Source organism: Ostrea edulis, chromosome 1 (assembly GCF_947568905.1).
Source record: "Ostrea edulis chromosome 1, xbOstEdul1.1, whole genome shotgun sequence".
Taxonomy (NCBI): Eukaryota; Metazoa; Mollusca; class Bivalvia; order Ostreida; family Ostreidae; genus Ostrea; species Ostrea edulis.
In genome coordinates this window covers 79,017,326-79,035,663 of record NC_079164.1, presented here as the reverse complement: position 1 = coordinate 79,035,663, position 18,338 = coordinate 79,017,326, and the positions used below count along the sequence as shown (strand labels likewise).

At 39.1% G+C, this 18,338-nt stretch overlaps 1 protein-coding gene across 15 annotated transcripts in view; it reads right to left on the bottom strand.

Annotated features, from left to right (window-relative positions):
- Positions 1-4,486: 4,486 nt before the first annotated feature.
- The window catches only part of LOC125679637 (serine/arginine repetitive matrix protein 2-like), a 55,475-nt gene continuing 41,623 nt past the window's right edge, over positions 4,487-18,338 (bottom strand). For 14 of the 15 annotated variants that reach the window (XM_056161991.1, XM_056161993.1, XM_048919073.2 and 11 more), the window contains 14 exons: positions 18,002-18,173; positions 17,666-17,781; positions 17,444-17,569; positions 17,168-17,221; positions 16,814-16,956; positions 16,388-16,565; positions 14,576-14,794; positions 13,831-14,490; positions 10,842-12,847; positions 9,737-9,953; positions 9,314-9,516; positions 8,933-9,092; positions 8,340-8,486; positions 4,487-6,757 (listed from right to left, as the gene is read on the bottom strand). In XM_056161991.1, coding sequence (XP_056017966.1) covers positions 5,268-6,757; positions 8,340-8,486; positions 8,933-9,092; positions 9,314-9,516; positions 9,737-9,953; positions 10,842-12,847; positions 13,831-14,490; positions 14,576-14,794; positions 16,388-16,565; positions 16,814-16,956; positions 17,168-17,221; positions 17,444-17,569; positions 17,666-17,781; positions 18,002-18,173 — 5,891 coding nt within the window. In that variant the 3' untranslated portion in view covers positions 4,487-5,267. The remainder of the gene's footprint in view (positions 6,758-8,339; positions 8,487-8,932; positions 9,093-9,313; positions 9,517-9,736; positions 9,954-10,841; positions 12,848-13,830; positions 14,491-14,575; positions 14,795-16,387; positions 16,566-16,813; positions 16,957-17,167; positions 17,222-17,443; positions 17,570-17,665; positions 17,782-18,001; positions 18,174-18,338) is intronic. The other variant, XM_048919069.2, reaches the window with a different exon arrangement.

The window sequence follows — 18,338 nt, the reverse complement described above, 5'->3', positions numbered from 1 at the left end:
TGAGGCCTATATCTTGATCAGGTATACGGAGTTATCTGTAGTCAAAATCAGTGTGCCAAGAACGGCCTAACAATCAGTATGAAACACGTCAGACAGCATTTGACCCGATGATAGGTTGTGTTGGCAAACTAGATCGTTATAACGACCATAGAATTTGCGAAATGCGACTTTAAAAACGAAACTGTTGGAACCCCTGCACCATCAACTTCTTTGTCAGTAGCCTGCTTCGATTTAAAAACTGACCATAAGCAGACCAAACTCTTCCTTATCGAATCAGTTGAGAGATATAAACACAATATGATGGAATATCGCTATATCAATATGAGAAGTTGACGATGGAGAAGCTGAAATCATCCCGTTTGTCATACACTTGAGTTGTCAGTTTGCCGTTAATGTCTACTTTCAATAAAATATCTGGTATGAAGCAGAAGTGGAAGACTTTGTGGTATTTTTATTTCAAGTTCAGTGGAATATATCGAATCGACATATGAATGAAAATTATTGTTAATAGATAATACGTCGTCGATGTATCTAAATGTCGAATTGAAGGCCACAGCAAGATTTTTTTCTTCTCACGTTCAGGTTTTTTAAAAATGAATTCTGCTTCATAGGAATATAAAAACAGGTCAACAAAGGAACACAATTCGTGCCCCCAGGGAATTCCAACAGACCTGATCACCAAAGACCACGAAGATATTGTCAACGAGGAACTCCAGCATATTTTTTATTTCAACTTCTTCTAAAAATGTTAATAAGAAATATTAAAGCCAGAAAATGGTGCTCGTCTGCTTTCCAACATCATGTTATGTGACTGTAACAAACGGATTGTCAACAGATCGGAATCAAGCAATTCAAACAGCCCAGTTTTGAATAAACCAAGATTGAGTTCATGACCAACATACTAGATACCAAAGCATCCCAAATTCAGAATTTCAACGAAACTCTTAAAAACGCTCGTTCCAACTCCATTTTCGTTGAGTCTACATATGACAAGTTTTGAGGATCTAAGCTTAGTAATGCGGGAACGATCAACACCGTCATCAATGTGTGGCCCGGCCAAAACCAACTGGGGAAAATGATGGCCAAGTTAGCAAAAAAGCTGAAAAAGTCAAAACACGCCTGTGTTTCAGCAGATACTACCCACAAATCTAAGCAACGTGCTATGAATCCATCACAAACACAAACAGCTGAAAAGCATTGCGATACAAATTAAACATTAAAATGAATGAACAATGTATTTTATCCCTCAATGTTAGAGAGTTGAACAGAGTGAACCCATGTTTCGTCACCCGTAACAATGTTTGCAAATTGTCTTTGATTGAATTTGGGAAACATTTTGAGCAATTGCTTAGCGGTTTGTACTTGTACCCGTTTTTGGTCATCTGTCAATATATCTGGTATCCATCTGGCAGAAATCTTTCGTATTTTCAAAATACGCTTCAACATGAAATGCACCCGCGATAGCGATATGCCAACAACTTTGGTAATATCACGAATCGTATATCTGCCATCACTTTCCAGTGGCGGATTTAAGGGGGGCGCAGCCGGCGCCCCCTCCCCCCTAAAATTTTCAAATTTAAGGCAAATCGTGGTATCTTGTTTAGAAAAATGTACTAAACGATAAAAGAAGCAATAATTTCTTCCACTCCCGGAGAAATAAATGACAAAATCTTTTGATTTCTTGAATTACTTTATTGGGAGAACTTTTTTTTTCTTCGAAAAACCCTTAAAATTTGCTTCATTTTATTAATTTCACCTTATAACAAATGATAGAAAATAGTACAAATGACTAAATAGGAGACATATTTCAAGCCCTATAAAATCTGTAAAATCCAGGAGCTTCCGGGGGCTTCGCCCCTGTGGCCCCACCAGGGCTTCGCCTCAAGGCGGCTGACAGCCCCCCTGCCTCATAAAGTGGCGCCCCCGTAACTGCAATTCCTGGATTCGCCCCTGCTTTCAATTATTTCCCTGACTTTTGAGACATTCGCCTTGCCTGTTACAGTCACAGGTCGGCCAGATTTTGCTGCATCTTTGACGGACTCTGTCAGTCAGAAATTTCTTTCTCCACCTACGAACTATCTCATAAGATACCTTATCAGACCCATAAAATTCCTCCAATGCAGTAAAAATCTGCATTACCGAATGACCGAGTTTTGTGCGAACTTTTATATAAGCTCTAATTTACCTCAGTATTCTCAACCCGTTTCCCAACCATTTTTACAACAGTGGTCAATGACTGGCTCTATTGAAATGACTACAAGTTTAAAACTATATGGAGCTGAAGGCTCGTGTTTATACTGTTGGAAAGGTATTGAATAGAGCTATTCAAGTTTTGTGCGAACTTTTATATAAGCTCTAGTTTCTTCAATATTCTCAACCCGTTTCCCGACCATTTTTACAACAGTGATCAACGACTGGCTCTATTGAAATGACTAAAAGTTTAAAACTATGTGGAGCTGAAGGCTCGTGTTGATACCGTTGGATTGATTGATGTTTTCCGCCACACTCAACAATTTTTCAGTTATCTGGTGTCGCCCAGTTTTTATTGATGGAAGAGAGAACCCAGATACAATGTACCTGGGAAGAGACCACCGACCTTCCAAAATTAAACGGGGAAACTTTCTCACCAGCGCGAGCGGGATTCGAACCCGCGCCGACAGAGGTGATTTTGAGCGATGCTCTAACCACTCGGCCACGGAGGCCCCCTATACCGTTGGAAAGGTATTGAATAGAGCTATTCAAGAGTATCATCATCCATGAAATCGTGCAAAGCGCTATCGCGCTGTGTACAATACACATTACATACCGGTATTGAACAGCCCTCGTATATATTACATGTAATTTAAGTCATAATTTATTAACTACACCAATATGAAATATAAGTATTGACATAAAAAGGAAATATGATTTTTCATTAGTCTGTCATAATTTGACTTCAAAGATGTATATATCCCTTACCCGCCTGTTTCACAACCAAAAAAAAAAAAATAATAATAAAATCCTCCCCTATCACCATACACAAAAGGTAACACAATTTTAATTTCTTAATGAAATAAATCGTTCCAGTACATATTCGTTTGAAAATCTTTCAATATAATTCATTTCGTTATAATTTTGTGATTTGGTTCCGACCTCATTCCTCAGTAAGTGCACAAATGTAATTCCTCATAGCTCACCTGAGCTTTCCTGATCATAACTTTACGTCGAAGATCATGGGGGGGGGGGGGGGGGGGGGGGGGGGGGGGGGGGGGGGGGGGGGGGTCTGTAATTGTCTGAAACTTTAACCTTGCTAACATTTGAACAGCAAGTGCTAGAGCTTTGATATTTCACATAAGTATTCCTTGTGACAAGACCTTTCCGTGGGTACCAACATTTTTTACCCTGTGATCTTGTAGTTTGTCCTACATTTTAAAGACTTTAACCTTGCTAATAACTTTTCAACAGCAAGTTCTAGAGCTTTGATATTTCACACGAGTATTTCTTCTGACAAGACCTTTTGGTGGGTACTAAAATTGTTGAACCTGTGGCCTTGACCTTGACATACTTTCTAAAAACTATAATCTTGCTAATAATTTAACAGCGAGTGCTAGAGTTTTGATATTTCACACGAGTGTTCCTTGTGATAAGACCTTTCCGTGGGTACTAAACCTTTTGACCTTGGCATCTGACCTACTTTTAAAAAAATTGACATCAGTCATAACTTCCAAATGGTAAATATCAGAGCTTTCATATTGCGTATGAACATTTTTTGTGACAACATCTTTCTACTGATACCAAGATATCTGTCCTTGTGACCTTGGCCATTATCGGGAGCATTTGTGTTTCACAAACACATCTCGGTTCTTTTGTTTGTTTGTTTTTTTACGATACACACATGCATCTTTAATGTCCAAGTTTCCTTTATTCCACTTATGACCAAGATTGAACATGTTTGTTAAACACAAATACCTCGATCGTGACCAAATTCTAAGGTGAACATTTTTAATATCAATTTTCAGAAAGAAGTCATACCATTTTATCCAGTACTCATGAGACAATGTTATACAATTCTTTAGTAGCTGTCTCAAGCCATTGCCGAGAAAACAAAAACAGTATGTATTTTCTATAAGAAGCCACACCGTTTGTCTTAGAGACCAAGCTTTTTAAAAATTACATCTACCCCGTGGTGCAGATGCAAAGCTTTTATCTTCTACTGTTCAAAAGTTATTATATATGGTCATAGTAGCTGCAAAGCAGACCAAAAACCACTATGCTCCTGATCTTTGATCTCAGAAAAAAAGGGAGTGGGGTTGGTTTCGCCAAAAAATGAAAGAAATTGCGACATATCCACAACATGATCAATGTCCGATCAGGATGGCTTCTTCAAACGGCGAGACCCTACAGGATCCCTCGACTCCTCAACCCGCACGTGATAAAACGCCCTTCTCATGCGTTTCAAATGCATTTGCATTCACAGACCTTAAAATGCAACTGTTCAAGCCAAGTTCTTTCAGAGATATTTATTGGATAACTTATATGAACCAAACATTTCTAGATACAATTTAGAGATCATCATAACTCAGTCTTTCCAATGCTACTGCACTGATGAAATAAATGTTTCTGCATTTTGAAATTATTTTGTACACTACAATTCAAAGACAGTTTAGTTTACACACATTATTACACAATACAATCTGAAACATTTTCTTTTCTTTTCTGTAATCTGAAAATGCATGTGAAACAACCCAATGTATTCCATAGATTACAAACACAATTTTAAAAAATTACTGTGTTATGCATGCAAAGTGACGCCAGAGCATGCAGACTTTACAGGTAACGACGTAAAGGACTATAACTACTTTCAAGGGTGTAAGCCATCCAACACGTGAAATACAACAATCATTGCACCATATGTTCACCAAATTTAATTAATATGGCTATGCCCATTTTGTTGTAAAAATCACTAAACACGCCCTACAACAGATATAGGTCATCTATTTCATATAAAGCCATCACACAAACTGACATTGAATGTCAATCATAAAGCATGGAAAATAGACCAGACCTAATGAAATATGACATTGGCAAAGCTACACATAGGACCAAAAAAAATCATGATCTTTAACCTTTTGATATAGCACTATCATTTACATGGGACACTACAGTGCAGCTGCTTCGGAAAGCAGAACACAAATAACTGTCTCTTCATGCAAGATCCTTGTTCTTATACACTTTGAAATTTGCAAATTTTGATCAGCTGTAATCAAATAAGCTTAACTGTCTCACTTTCAATCATCATCTGAGAGAGTTTCATACTGTGATGATAGAAGGAGAGCTGGTTCGTGGTTCCTTTGTTGAAATCCATGCTCGCCATCACCACTGGACCCCACCTGCTGCCCGCCTGCCGAGTAAGGAGAAGGCATTGAAGCTGAAGAGGTGCTGGTAGGGATGTTAGCAGCAGAAGGTGGCATGTCTGAACTAGAGTGAGGGTGAGTGGTGGTATCCAGGACTGGGAAATGAGATTCTCCTCCCCTCGGCGACCTTGATCGATGTGTGAACGATCCTACAGCACTGTCCGGGGTACGACTTTGTGACATGCGGTCTCCTCCGTCCTGGATGTCAGTACTGCTGCGAGGACTATTCTCATTATCTTTGGATGACCTGGAGGACTTTGACATGTCTCGTTGAGGTGATGCAGAAGTCACATCAGGAGCAGATGAACTGTCAATGGCACTTCCAGATTCATCAATAATCATCCTATCTGAGTGAGTGCTGTCTATACTTGGGTGGGACACGTTAGAACTTTCATCCACCTCTGAAGTATCATGTTTTGATGACCTTCTAACGAAGCGGCTTTCAATGTTCTGTTCAGGTCTCATATATGACTGAGCTTCTGAGCTCTGGGCCTCTCCGTGGTCCATTCCAAATCGTGAATCGGAACTCTGGACTTGTGAATCACTGCCTCTGTCTGAGGTACGGTTATCCGAGCTGTCCACTATTCCTCTGCGAGGACTTCTGGTTGTGCTTGACAGAGCCATGTAGCTTCCCTTTACTACTGGATCATCATCTGGGCTATCAGGAAAGTCATACTCTGATCTGGGACCCTTCTTGTCTGTTGTCGTTGATGCTCTCTGAACCTCAGACATTGATGTCGGCATTGACTTCTGTTGGCCATACTTGTTCTGTGCATCCTCTGGTCCGTATTTGACTCTACCACGGGCAAACATGCGTTTCTTAGCATGTGCAGCTGACATCTGGGAGACAGATTGGGAAGATGTACTGGAGCTATCACTAACTTCATCACTGGAACTAAGGTGCTTGCTGCTTGATTCTTGATACTGGTGCTGTTCACTCGAGGAAGATGTGCTTGATGGGAAAATCTCATGCTGGTGATGTTGCTGTGGTGTTGCCTGGTTGTCTCCATGTTGCTGAGAATGCATCTCCCTCTGCTGACTTTCCCATCCTCTTTGCTGGGTAGATTCAGGTTCAGGTTGATGGTGAATGCCAGCCATTGGAGAGATGGAACGATTCATCCCCATACTGGGGCTGTGTAGGTGTGATTGGGACATCTTCTGCTGGAGGCCTCTCTGATGCATGACAGATGCACCACCTGGGGGGGCTTTGGTATCATATTCATCACGAAGGACCTCTGCAATCTTATTTTTGACGTAGTCCAGGGGCGATAAGTTTCCTACTTGATTACTATTGTCAGGCTTGGAGCTCGAGGCGACCTCCGATACTTGCTGAGAGGACACAGAACACTCAGCTTGATGGCCACCTGTAAAACATGAAATGATGCATACCATGAATTTCTTAACTAATTCTTATATAGCAGGCAAAAGGTAGACACACCATGCAGACTAAACAGTTAACAAAATCATACATAGATGTTTACCATTGGATATCACCTAATATCAGAAGTCTGTAACACTTAATTTGTAGTTACATGTATAATCATCTCACTGAGTAAACACATAAAAGTCACTGACAAGACACATAAAAAATATATGAGCACTTCGTCTTTAGTCCTAATAATTCTCTGAAGAGTCAATTTAACTATTTATCAAAAACAAGGCCCATGGGCCTTGGCGGTCAAAGATAGACAGAAAGATTTATTTGGAGATATCAAAATAATGTATTTACAGTGCATGAGCTACATAGCTCCACTACTGTTGCCTGAACTACTGACACAGGGTTAATGGAATTGTTCAAATTTCAATTGTTGGTAAAGGGCATTATACAGCCAGTTGTAGATTTTTTTTAAAAATTTCATTTTCATTTTCAGGATATAATTCATATAGTTCGACCTGGAGCCTAGCTGAAACCTAAACATTTTGATAGAAGGTTTTGCTTCCAAAATGGACTCAAGTTTGTTTGTTAAAAGTTCTAGAGTTGAGAGGATGATTTTTAAAGACTTTACTATTATACTTTAGGCAGAGACCATGAAAATTTCAATTCTTGTTGACATACAAAATTTGTTGAAAACTGACCCTATAGTTTTTGAGATGGAGACAAAATTTTAGTTTTCCTTTTTTTCCAGTTGATACATGAAGGAGGATTTAACAAGCACAGACCCCAGTCTTAATAAGAATGAGAACCTCTCAAATTGATTTATCCAATATCTTATGTAGCTGACCTATGCAAAGTATCAATGAGTGATTCACTATGACAGGTCTGACTTATTTTCCATGATTAAAACAATAATTATTTCATTTGAAATCAAATATACAGCATTTTCCCCTCAATCAAAATACAAATCCCATAGAATCATATTACTAGGTACCACAAAACCTACTTCTTTCCTTTGGAAAATCTGTAATACTCAAACAAATGATAACGATACATGTATTGTCAGATTGCTTCTGGGAAGGTCACAATTTTAATCAAATTTTAGGCAAAAGTATCTTTTTCCCAGCACATTCAATAAATTGATACCAAACAGGTCTTAATATTCTGACAGTAACATCATCAAATGCTATTTATTTTTTATTTCATCTTTGTTCACTGAATGCTGCTAGTAACAAACCAAATTTGTCTACAGTTTTTGCACATTTATTCAAATGAAATGGACGATCCAATTCCTTCGCTTTTCCTGTATTTTTGAAACATTTTTTACGATGTTACAAAAGATATGCCTTCAAGAAAGCTTTTTAAAATTCATTTTAAGCTTACATTTTGCAAAACAGGAAATATTATTTTACTTATAAAATGAAACATACTAAAATGCTTGTCAAAATTCAAAATTATCTACCTGCTAAGTGCACAAACTGATTATACATGTATGCATCTTCTTATTTTCTTCTTTTTTGAAATAAAATAGGCCGTATGGTACCTTGTTTTAGAAATTCTTAACGACATACCAGCCGTGTTTGGTCTAGACAATAGACTGGAAATATGCTGGTGATTGGCAGCTACACTTGAAGAAATGTTCAGTGAACCAGATCGAGAGCGAGGTGAGGGAGGGGGAGAAGTCTTGGCAGGCAGTGCCTCGCTACTCTCTGGAGCTCCTAGGGGAGCAAAACGACACAAATACAATAACAAGCATGCAATACATTCAACAGTTTACAAAGTTTGGGCAGAACTATTCCACATGCTTTGAATTCTTTTTTCTTTCCCTTTAACAATCAACAACAAAAAACAAAATTTAACAGTTTGATTTTTTCATTAAAATATAAAATTTAGATTTCTTTTCAAAAGCAGTTTCAATAACACACAATACTCTCTACCAATAAAACACCTAAAACAACAAACAGATAATTAACAATAGTCTGAGGACTTAAAATAAAAAACATTTATAGAATTTGAGTTTAATTCCTTTTTAGTAAAAATCTTTGAGACAGGGCATTTATAAAAACAACATGTACATGCAAAACCAATTTCTATATAATAATTCTCTTTCTACATAACCTCACGGACCCATACAGCTACATTCTTGAATAAAGCGAACACCCACCAGGTGGGGAGACGGGATCAGTGCCGCTGGTGATGTGAGGGGAACGTGACTGGTCAGGCTGGTGGCCTCGGTCCCCTTCACCAGGGTGGGAGGTCAGGCTGTCCGGATACATCTCTCCTGAACCAGATGATGAACTTCTAGATACAATATTTCCAGCATCCTGTTGTGAATGAAATTTTGAATTGATGAACATTCACAAATATGTAACCTTACAGATATATGCAAACTCTTCAGTACTCAAATTATATAAATGTATATCAATTAAATGGAATTCCTCGAAGTTAGTTATGCTGAATAATTTCTACATAGATCTGAATTAAGATAAAGCCCTCTTGGCAGTAAATGACCTTAAATTCTAACACTGCAAGTGCATGTACTTACATGCATGTGGGTTTTCTTCCATTTGTGACCATGAACTGATGGCACAAACCCAGAGTGAGTGGAAGCCCCAGTAGAAAAGCTTCGTGGCCGAGAGTCAGTCGACTGAGACACCCCATCTGATTGAGCTTGGGATGAAAGAGATTTTCCTGGGGAGGACTGATCGGGAATTGCACTTACAGGGGTGGAAGATTTACTCACTGGTGCTAAAAAATCAGAGGAAATCTGCATGTTTGAGTGGTGAAAAAGATTACACACATCATTCATGTACATCTGTCATAACATATATGAGAAAATAGATAAATGCAAATACAATTTAAAATCAAATACTTCTTTTAATATATTTTAAATGTACTTATGACATACTCAAAAACTTCAAACAAATATTTCTTGCATACTGAAGAATTAATACTAGTGAATACTTACATGACTCCTCAGGGTTTCCATTGATCTGACTGAGGACATTGTTTTTAAGATGTTGCTTGCTGTTGCCATAGTCCATCATGATAATAGAGGTGATATGCTCCCCTAGAGTCATGCTATTTTTTTGTTCCCCACCAGAACCTTCAGGTTTGGGTGTCCGGGCCTCTACACTTGAAGTGGTTGGACTGTTGTCATTGTCAGACACATGCCCTGAACCACCCTGTGATTAACAATAGGTATTTTAAAAAAAGTCAATTCTACTTTTCTTTGCAATGCAAACTCTCTCTCTCTCTCTCTCTCTCTCTATATATATATATATATATATGTAAATTCATCTGTTACTCCATTTTCCTAAATTCTGCATAAAACTTTGCAGGCCTGTTAGTGGCTTTAAATGATTTACAAAATATAAATCTTCTAGGTCCTTCGTCGGAGACCGCAAAAACAAAGGTCCCATGTCACAACAGGTGTGGCACGATAAAGATCCCTCCCTGATCAAAGGCCGTAAGCATCAAGAATAGGCCTAAATTTTACAGCCCTTTACCGGTAATCGTGACATCTCCATATGAGTGACATATTCTCGAGAGGTACATGTACGTTAAACAATATACAATCAATCAATGACCCCATCTTATGAATATTTCACCTACATTGTGGCAATACTGACTGCACTTATAAATTTTGGCCAGAGTAGTTTTTCACATGCCATGTTTATCACTATGTAAAATCTTTAGTTAATATCTTCCACAGTCCGGCAGTGAAATCTGCATGCCACAACTCAAGGGTAAAGTCCTTTATTACCACTGTGAAACAAGGGCATCTCTATTGCTCATATAAAACAAGGTGAGAAAAGAAAAGGCATGCTTGTCAAACACCATGTTGCTAACTGTGTCACAGCTGTTATGGAAAAATTTACCTTGACATACATTGTATCAGCATGACCTTCAAAAATATTTGACCTTGAACTATCCGTTAACCATGTATGAAGTCTCTGTTTTGTATAACCTAGCTTAGTGTTGTTCACTTGAAAAATTTGTCCATAATCATTGATAATAAATACCAATTACATTATATAACTGCATACTAATTAACAATATGTAAAGTTTACCTGAGGGGTGCTTGGCATTGGAGAGGACTGTGCAGGCCTCTGTTGAGATTCATGGACCCATCTCTTCTTGCCATGCATGGCTGGTGGAGACTTCTGGTCTGGTAACATGGATTGTGGCACTGGATGCTGGGCTGAATCTGGTGGCTCCAGTTTAGGCCGAGTCATGGAGGAAACCATAGTTGTCTCTGATTTGGTAGTGGAGGTTTCCTCAGTAGAATTGTTTATCTGATGAATAATTATAGCGTCAATCAAGTTTGCAGCAGTTAAAGAGGATTGCCTTTCACTCCCAGAACGACTTGCTCCACTTGGCTCCTGTGCAAAAACTTTAAAGAATTCAGCTGGAGTCTGAATATTACTTCTGTATCCTGGGGAGGATCGGTTCGATGAGCTTCTGTTGGATTCTGTGTCACTTTTATGAATTCTCTCTTCTTTTGGGGAATCCATAATTTCACGTCTTATTTGCTCCTCTAAATTGAATGCCTTGGTTTTGTTTGCATTTTCCCTCTCCAGTTGTTCTTGTTTTTCCTGCATTTGTCTCCGGGTGTACTCTTGTTGCTGAGCTGCCAGAGTAGTAGCTGGTATGCTGGACCGTGGCTGCTGCTGTTGACGTTGCAACATTGGATCATATCGGGGGGAATGTGCACCTTGTGCACCCACCCCTGGATAATCAGGTCTGTCATTGACTGTGATCACACTAGGGCGCCCTGTGCCATGAGTTATACTTGGTCGATCATGTGGAAGTTGGCCAGGACCTGTCATTCCTTGTTTGTGCCACCCACTGGGTTTCTCCTCATGTGGTGGTACATTATGGGATGGATGAGGTGACAACCTCCTATCAGGATGCATAGGCATTTGCCCTGGTTGAAGATAGATCAGTCCCTGGGTGGTCTGGGGATACCCTGGCATTAAAGAACCCGGGTAAGGGCCCGTCTTTGCCTCCTTTCCTCTTGGCGAAGGCTGATTTTCCTGTTTCCTGTGTGGTCCTCCCATCTGTCTTGAGGTTTCAAAGTCACATCTGATAGTCTGTCTGGTGCTGTTCTCTGACTGATATGGGAATGGCATGCCTTGTTGAGGATACTGTTGTGGTCTGCCCATGTGCTGTTCAATCATCATCCTCTGTTGCTGCTCCCATTGCATATGCATCCTAGGTCCATCCATGTTTCCTGGGGCTCCTCGGATGCCCATCTCTCTATTAACAGGTGTGCCGCTTGTTATCGACCCGCTAGGCATCCTGGGTTGGACTGGTAGAGCTTGTCTATGCATTGCCTCTTGACGCTGTGCTATACCTGCTACTTGATTTGGATTCATGTTCTGAGCCATGGTCCTTACTGGTGTACCCTGGGTTATAGAGCCAGAGGCTGAGTGTATAATAGAACCAGGTACTAACATAGAGGGGTGAGCACTTGATGGGGGCGACTTTGTATTTAGCTTGGGAGATGGTCCTTTGTTATTGATCAGGGGAGGGGGTGGTGGAATGGTCTGTCGGGGCTGCCCACGGCCATGAGGATCCATACCAGGAGGCATTCCTGGGTAAGGGGAAGTGCTTGGTGGGATGTGTCTGCTGATTGCTGGAGACACGGCCTGTCTCTCATGCTGGTATGGCTGTGGAGACTTCTGCTCCACTGATGGAGGTCTGTTGGTCAATGGTAGTGCCTCACTGTGAAAAAATCCAGCTGGTTTCTGAGAATGGGCTGGCGGAGGTCCAGAGGATCTGGGTAAGGGATCTTCTGCTGGCCTTCTATATTCATACTGAGGCTGACTCCCAAAATCTCGGGGATTTCCTCTGTAGCCATGGGGAGCTTTTGAAAGGTCCTGAGGGAGATCCACACTTCTTTCCCTGCTGTCTGGAGGTTCTCTTTCCATCCTGCCTGGTGGCATGTGATAAGGAGACACAGAATGACGCCCACCATATTCAGGCTTCTCTTTTCGTAGGTCCTGTACATTATATTGCCCTCCACCTGGAATCACTGGTTGGCCTCTGTATACTGGCTCTGATGATGCTGGACCTAAACAAATTATATTCTAAATATAGAATGCATTATCTCACGACACTTTATTTTGATGATATTCATTATTAGTATGTTTATACAGTAATATTTCACAAGACTTTATTTGGTCAATCTTGCCTTGTGGATTAATCTGCAAGATATAATTACATGCTTGAACATTACTGCAAACCATCTATTAAAGTGTTTATGCACCATTTAATAATTAAAGTGTATATGCATAATTTTATATTTGCAGATGGTTGATGGAAAACTTATCCCAAACGATTAATTTCCATGGTCAAGTAGTCATGCTTTTACCCAATACCCAAGTGCATTTCATAACCATTTGAATTCTTAAATCCCCTCCAAAATTATGTGTGATGTCATCATTAGCAGTCCTTACATATTATTCATTTCATTTTCAGTTCCGTTGTACAATTGATGTCACTGACAGATTACTTTGAGGCTATTCTTAAAATCTCATTAAAAACAAAAGCTATATCTAATTCAAATACAACTTTTCTGAAATCAAGAAAAGATACGTCTGAAATACCAAGAAAGTTATAGAAAAAGTCTCAATACAAGGATCGGGAACAGTATTAATAAAGCAAGGGCTGGTTACACTGATTACAGGTGCTCATATAGGTTTGCTTTGCAATGCCAGTATATCTTTATATGGTGGGGTAAAAATAGTTCGGCAAATAATTTCCACATTTATTTTGAAATGTAGGTGCAGTTTGAACTGAGCATTATATTTACATTCCAAATAACGAGTAAAATATTTCTTGATGGTTACCAAGAAGTTTGAAATGGAGACCAAAAAACCAAATTTGATTAGAAAATTGGTCTGGCTGTTCCAAAGAAGCTAAAAATGTTCAAAAGTTTATAACCGACGCACGATGACAGAAGAAAACAGATAGCAATAGGTCACCTGAGCAACAGTAAACCATGGAAAAATCCAATTATAACTTATTTCTAATTTCATTTTAAATCTTAATTACGTTTTTCGGGAGGTCTCTCTCCAGGACGGTCCGACTGAACTAAGTTCCTCTCAATAGCTGAATGGATGAGATCCCGAACACAGGACATTCGTTTGGGGTCGTTCTGGCTCTGGATGTTCTTGCTGCTGGTTACAACTGGTGACATGCTTCTGCTGAGGTGGCTCTGGTTGACAAAACCTGGCTCTGACATGGCACTAGAGGGTCTGTGTTGGGCAGGATCGCCCTGATACATAATGTTATACATATTGTTTCTCCCTGGCTGACCCTGTATTGTCTGTCGGCCAGAGTAATCTAACACTGCGGGATTTATTGTCTGACCCATTCCTGGCTGAACTTCTCTGATGTCTCGGCTGGATGGTCGAGATGGACTGTTATGATCAATGTCATGAGCTGGGCTTGAGCCCACTCTACCAGGAACTGGACTATGTCGGACTGCTGATGGATGAGGAATCTGCCCACCTCTCATCTGTACTCCTGGGCTGGTAGAGGGTCGGGGCTGATTGGGCATCCCTAACTGCACCCCCTGCATCATCTGCTGCATGTGAGTCTGACTTGTTGGTTGGGGTTGGTGTGGGAAGCCACCTGAGCTGGGCTGCTGGAGAGGCAATTTTGAGGCTGGTATTCCTGATGTTCTTGGACTAAAGGAATCTCTTGGTTCACCTGAAGAGGGACACAACAACGTATATAAAATACAATCCAGAAAATATATCTAAAAAATAAATTTCAATAAAACAATGAAACATACTCTGTTGTTCCCTGTGGGTCTGGCCTCCGGAGGGAGGGGCCTCGTCAGCACTCATGGTAGCACTGCTGTCATTGTCCACGCTCCTCAGGCTTCCCTGGGAGGCACTCAGAGGCTTGTTAGAAGTCAAGTTTTGAGGAAGGCCCACTGTGGTGGGGCATTGGAGTTCAGAGGATACCTCCGTCACCGTGTTTCCCTCCAGTTTCTCCTCCTTTATGGAACCTAAGTAAAATCACAAAAGTGTTTATCCTGCAACTCAAATCGGAAGCTGCTGAAAGATTGAAAACATTTTTTTTATCTATACATTTTGTAGAGATGAATATAAAAATTCAGGAATACAGTGAAACTTCTCTAAACCAGCCGGCTCTCGGACCGATAAAAACGGCCGGTTTATAGGGATGGCCGGTTTACCGAGAATTTAGCATTTAGAGACATTTTATCTCAATATTGTCAAAGTAGGTACTGTTCACTTTGTTCTGGTGATCCATGATAAATTATCGGTAGAGATCAAATTAGTCCATTTGTACTTGCAGGTAATTATAAATTCTCGCTGAAATCATCTAATTTTAAACTATCTATAACAGGATACTTAAAGAAAACACAGAAGCCTATTATTGGAATGCCTCTTACTTATAAACACTCTGTTTACATTCATCGCTTATATCATTAACAAATTTGTTTTGACGTTTTTAAAAAGTATAGTAGTAAATATGAAATTGTAATTTAAATATTTCTTAGGAATTTTACGTCTATGGAAACCAAGAAAATTAATTTATTAATTAATAATTATCATTAACAGACATGGGTTTGTTCTTTATCAACTACCGCTTATATCCATGCGATAGTATGGTACAACAATATGGCGTTTGATACTTATTGATTCCATATGTTCCTAACTGTTTTTTACACTTTGCATAGAATTGGAAGGGTCGCTTGGATTAGCTAAGTGTCACTTAATACCCATGATAGCACAGGTAAACAATAGAAATTAGGGAGGCCACTTGTGTTTTTCACATCTCTGGTAGATAATTTCTCACCTGGCCTGTTGGTCAGTCAATTTGCTGCGCACCTGGCCGATTTAGATCACTCTTTGGCCAAACTTTTCTAGTCTTCAAAATGTGGCCGGTATTATAAGGGTAAATTACACGTTTGTTAACAAATGTACTTTAAAAAGTGGCCGATGCCTGGTTTTCAGGGGTGGCCGGTTTTGTAAGACTTTCTTCGTAAGGAAATGTTAAGATTTCTGCCAGGACTTTGAAAATCGGCCGATATTCAGGGAGAACCGGTTTTCTGAGGGGCCGGTTTGGAGAAGTTTCACTGTAGTTAATAGCAGAGAAAAATCAGTCAATCAAAGTACATTTAAACTTTGGTATCGTGAACACTAGAAATAAGGGGGCTGGAGGTATAAAATGTGAAATATATGCACACATTGATGGTTAAAAAAAATGTGTTACTTTTTTATATAGAAGGAATATCTAAAACATTTCTGAGTTTTAAAAACAAAATTATTAGAAAACATTGAGAAAACAGAGAAAACACATTTTACAGAACGTGGGATCACTTAACGTAGAATACTATTTGTTATTAACAAGGTATGCTGTTTTCTTGCTTTTATTCTTAATCCTTAATGTTAGTTTTGCACCACTACATTAAAATTTACCCCTTAAATCTGAATGAAATTCATACAAGTATTTTTGATCTATCAAAATTCTATACTAAATCCAAGTAGAATGTTTTGATCGATCACTTTGATAAGTTGGGCATTTTACCCCTACACTGGTTTTCTAACTGGACTTCCTGTATCTGGACCCCTACCTTCCTCCATCCTCTGATTAGAAGGACTTGGAGCACTAGTAGTATCTGAGTCATTATCCTCATCATTGTCCTCCATACCGGACGACATGTCCTCCACATCAGAGGGCGCAGTCACCGTGGACGCGATGCTCTCGCAGATGGACGTTGTCCTTTTGTCCACCTCTTGAGTATTTAGAACCTGTTTAGTGATAGAATCATTTAATAAAGATTAATACAGAACAATTCCAGTATATATGTACATCTTCATTGTATTTTTCACTGAAATTTTCAAATATTAAAAGTGAATTCTATGTACACAATTAAGATTTTCAATTTTTTTCCAATATATTTCAAATCATAAGAACTGTACATATACCTAAAATGTACCTTGAAAAGAATCTCACCAATAAATGAATAATAGATGTATGAAAATAAACTTTTGTGTACCTTTTCCTTGGCATGCTCTTGGACAATCTGCTCTAAGTTGAGCTTTTTCTTGTAGTTGAAGTAGAAGTTTTTGCATTGAGCATCCGTCTTAGTGGGCACCATGTTGGCAATGGCTGCCCAATCTCTGCCATGAAGCCTCAGTCCTACAACAGAAGAATATCACAATGCACTACACACCCTCCCTGTTCCTATCATACATGCAACCTAATATGTCTCAAATGAAAGAGTAACTGATAATCAAACATACTGACATTTGTAATTAGAAAGTACATGTACATGTATGTGTCAAAACAAATCATATGCAAGTATGTATGTATGAATAATTCTAATCTGCATAGTTCTAGCAAAACATACCTTGTTTAGCAACTTCCATCTCATCTTCTGTCCACCGAGATGTTTCAACACTCTCTGTAACAAAGAAAGGTCATATTTTTTTAATCTGAACACTGCATATATCATCAGAGATTTTGCATCTGCATGTATATTTAATTGCTTCCGAATCTGCATGGTAGCACAAATGTATCATCAGAACATTTTCTGAGTACAGTACCACGTGTCCACTTGCTTCCACAACAAACTCAAAGTCAAGTATTGTTTACATTTTCCTGTCAGGCAGATTATTGTACATACCAGTAGTATCTGTTGTTTCGGGGGTCATTTGTGTAACCTGGTCCCCAGGCCCTGTACTGGTTCCCAACTTCCTGGCTATCCGGTTGAAACAGGCTGAGCAACATTTTGTAATGTCATCAGTAAGTTCTATAAGTTAAAAACAAATTTCATCTATAAAAAAACTCAAATTCTCAGTAACACACATGTAAGTATTTATCTTACACAGATATAGCTTGCACTTACGCAATTCTTTCATGATTGGTTCTTTGGCTTCAGCTGTCATCTCGGCCCATTTAGGAGGTAGAGGTCTCAGACGCTTGACCTTTCTCTTCGGTGTTTTACATGAGGGAACAGGGCATCTGCAAAGGGATCTAAATTTAAATTTCATGTACATGTAATTCACATAATATTCTTTTACTAATCACTGGCTTTTCTTTGATTAAAATATTCAATTTCACACTTTTTCATTTTAATTTCATGTAATTCACATAATACTCTTTTACTGATCACTTTGCTTTCTTTGATTAAAAATAAGTTTAATTCCACACTTTTTCATTTTTGCAGACATTTGTATCTTACTGTGTGTATCTGCGTCTGACTGATTTACAGCGACAGCTACTGCAGACCCTCATGTCAGGTTTGAGGTTTTCTTCCTTCATGCCATACAGATCACAGTTACTTTGGGTCAAAGGTCGACTTAGACCATAATGCTCCAGATGCATATCACAAATGGCACAATTGTGGGCACCACCTACAAATTCAGTACACTTTACAAACAAAAAATACAAAACCAGATATTTGAATTTTTGTCAAAAACCTATCTTTCACATCATATCCCTTTCAAACCTATTGATGGGTCTTAGTGAAGTTTAGTAGATTATTTACCAATTTTCAGAGATACAACCTGAAAATTCTT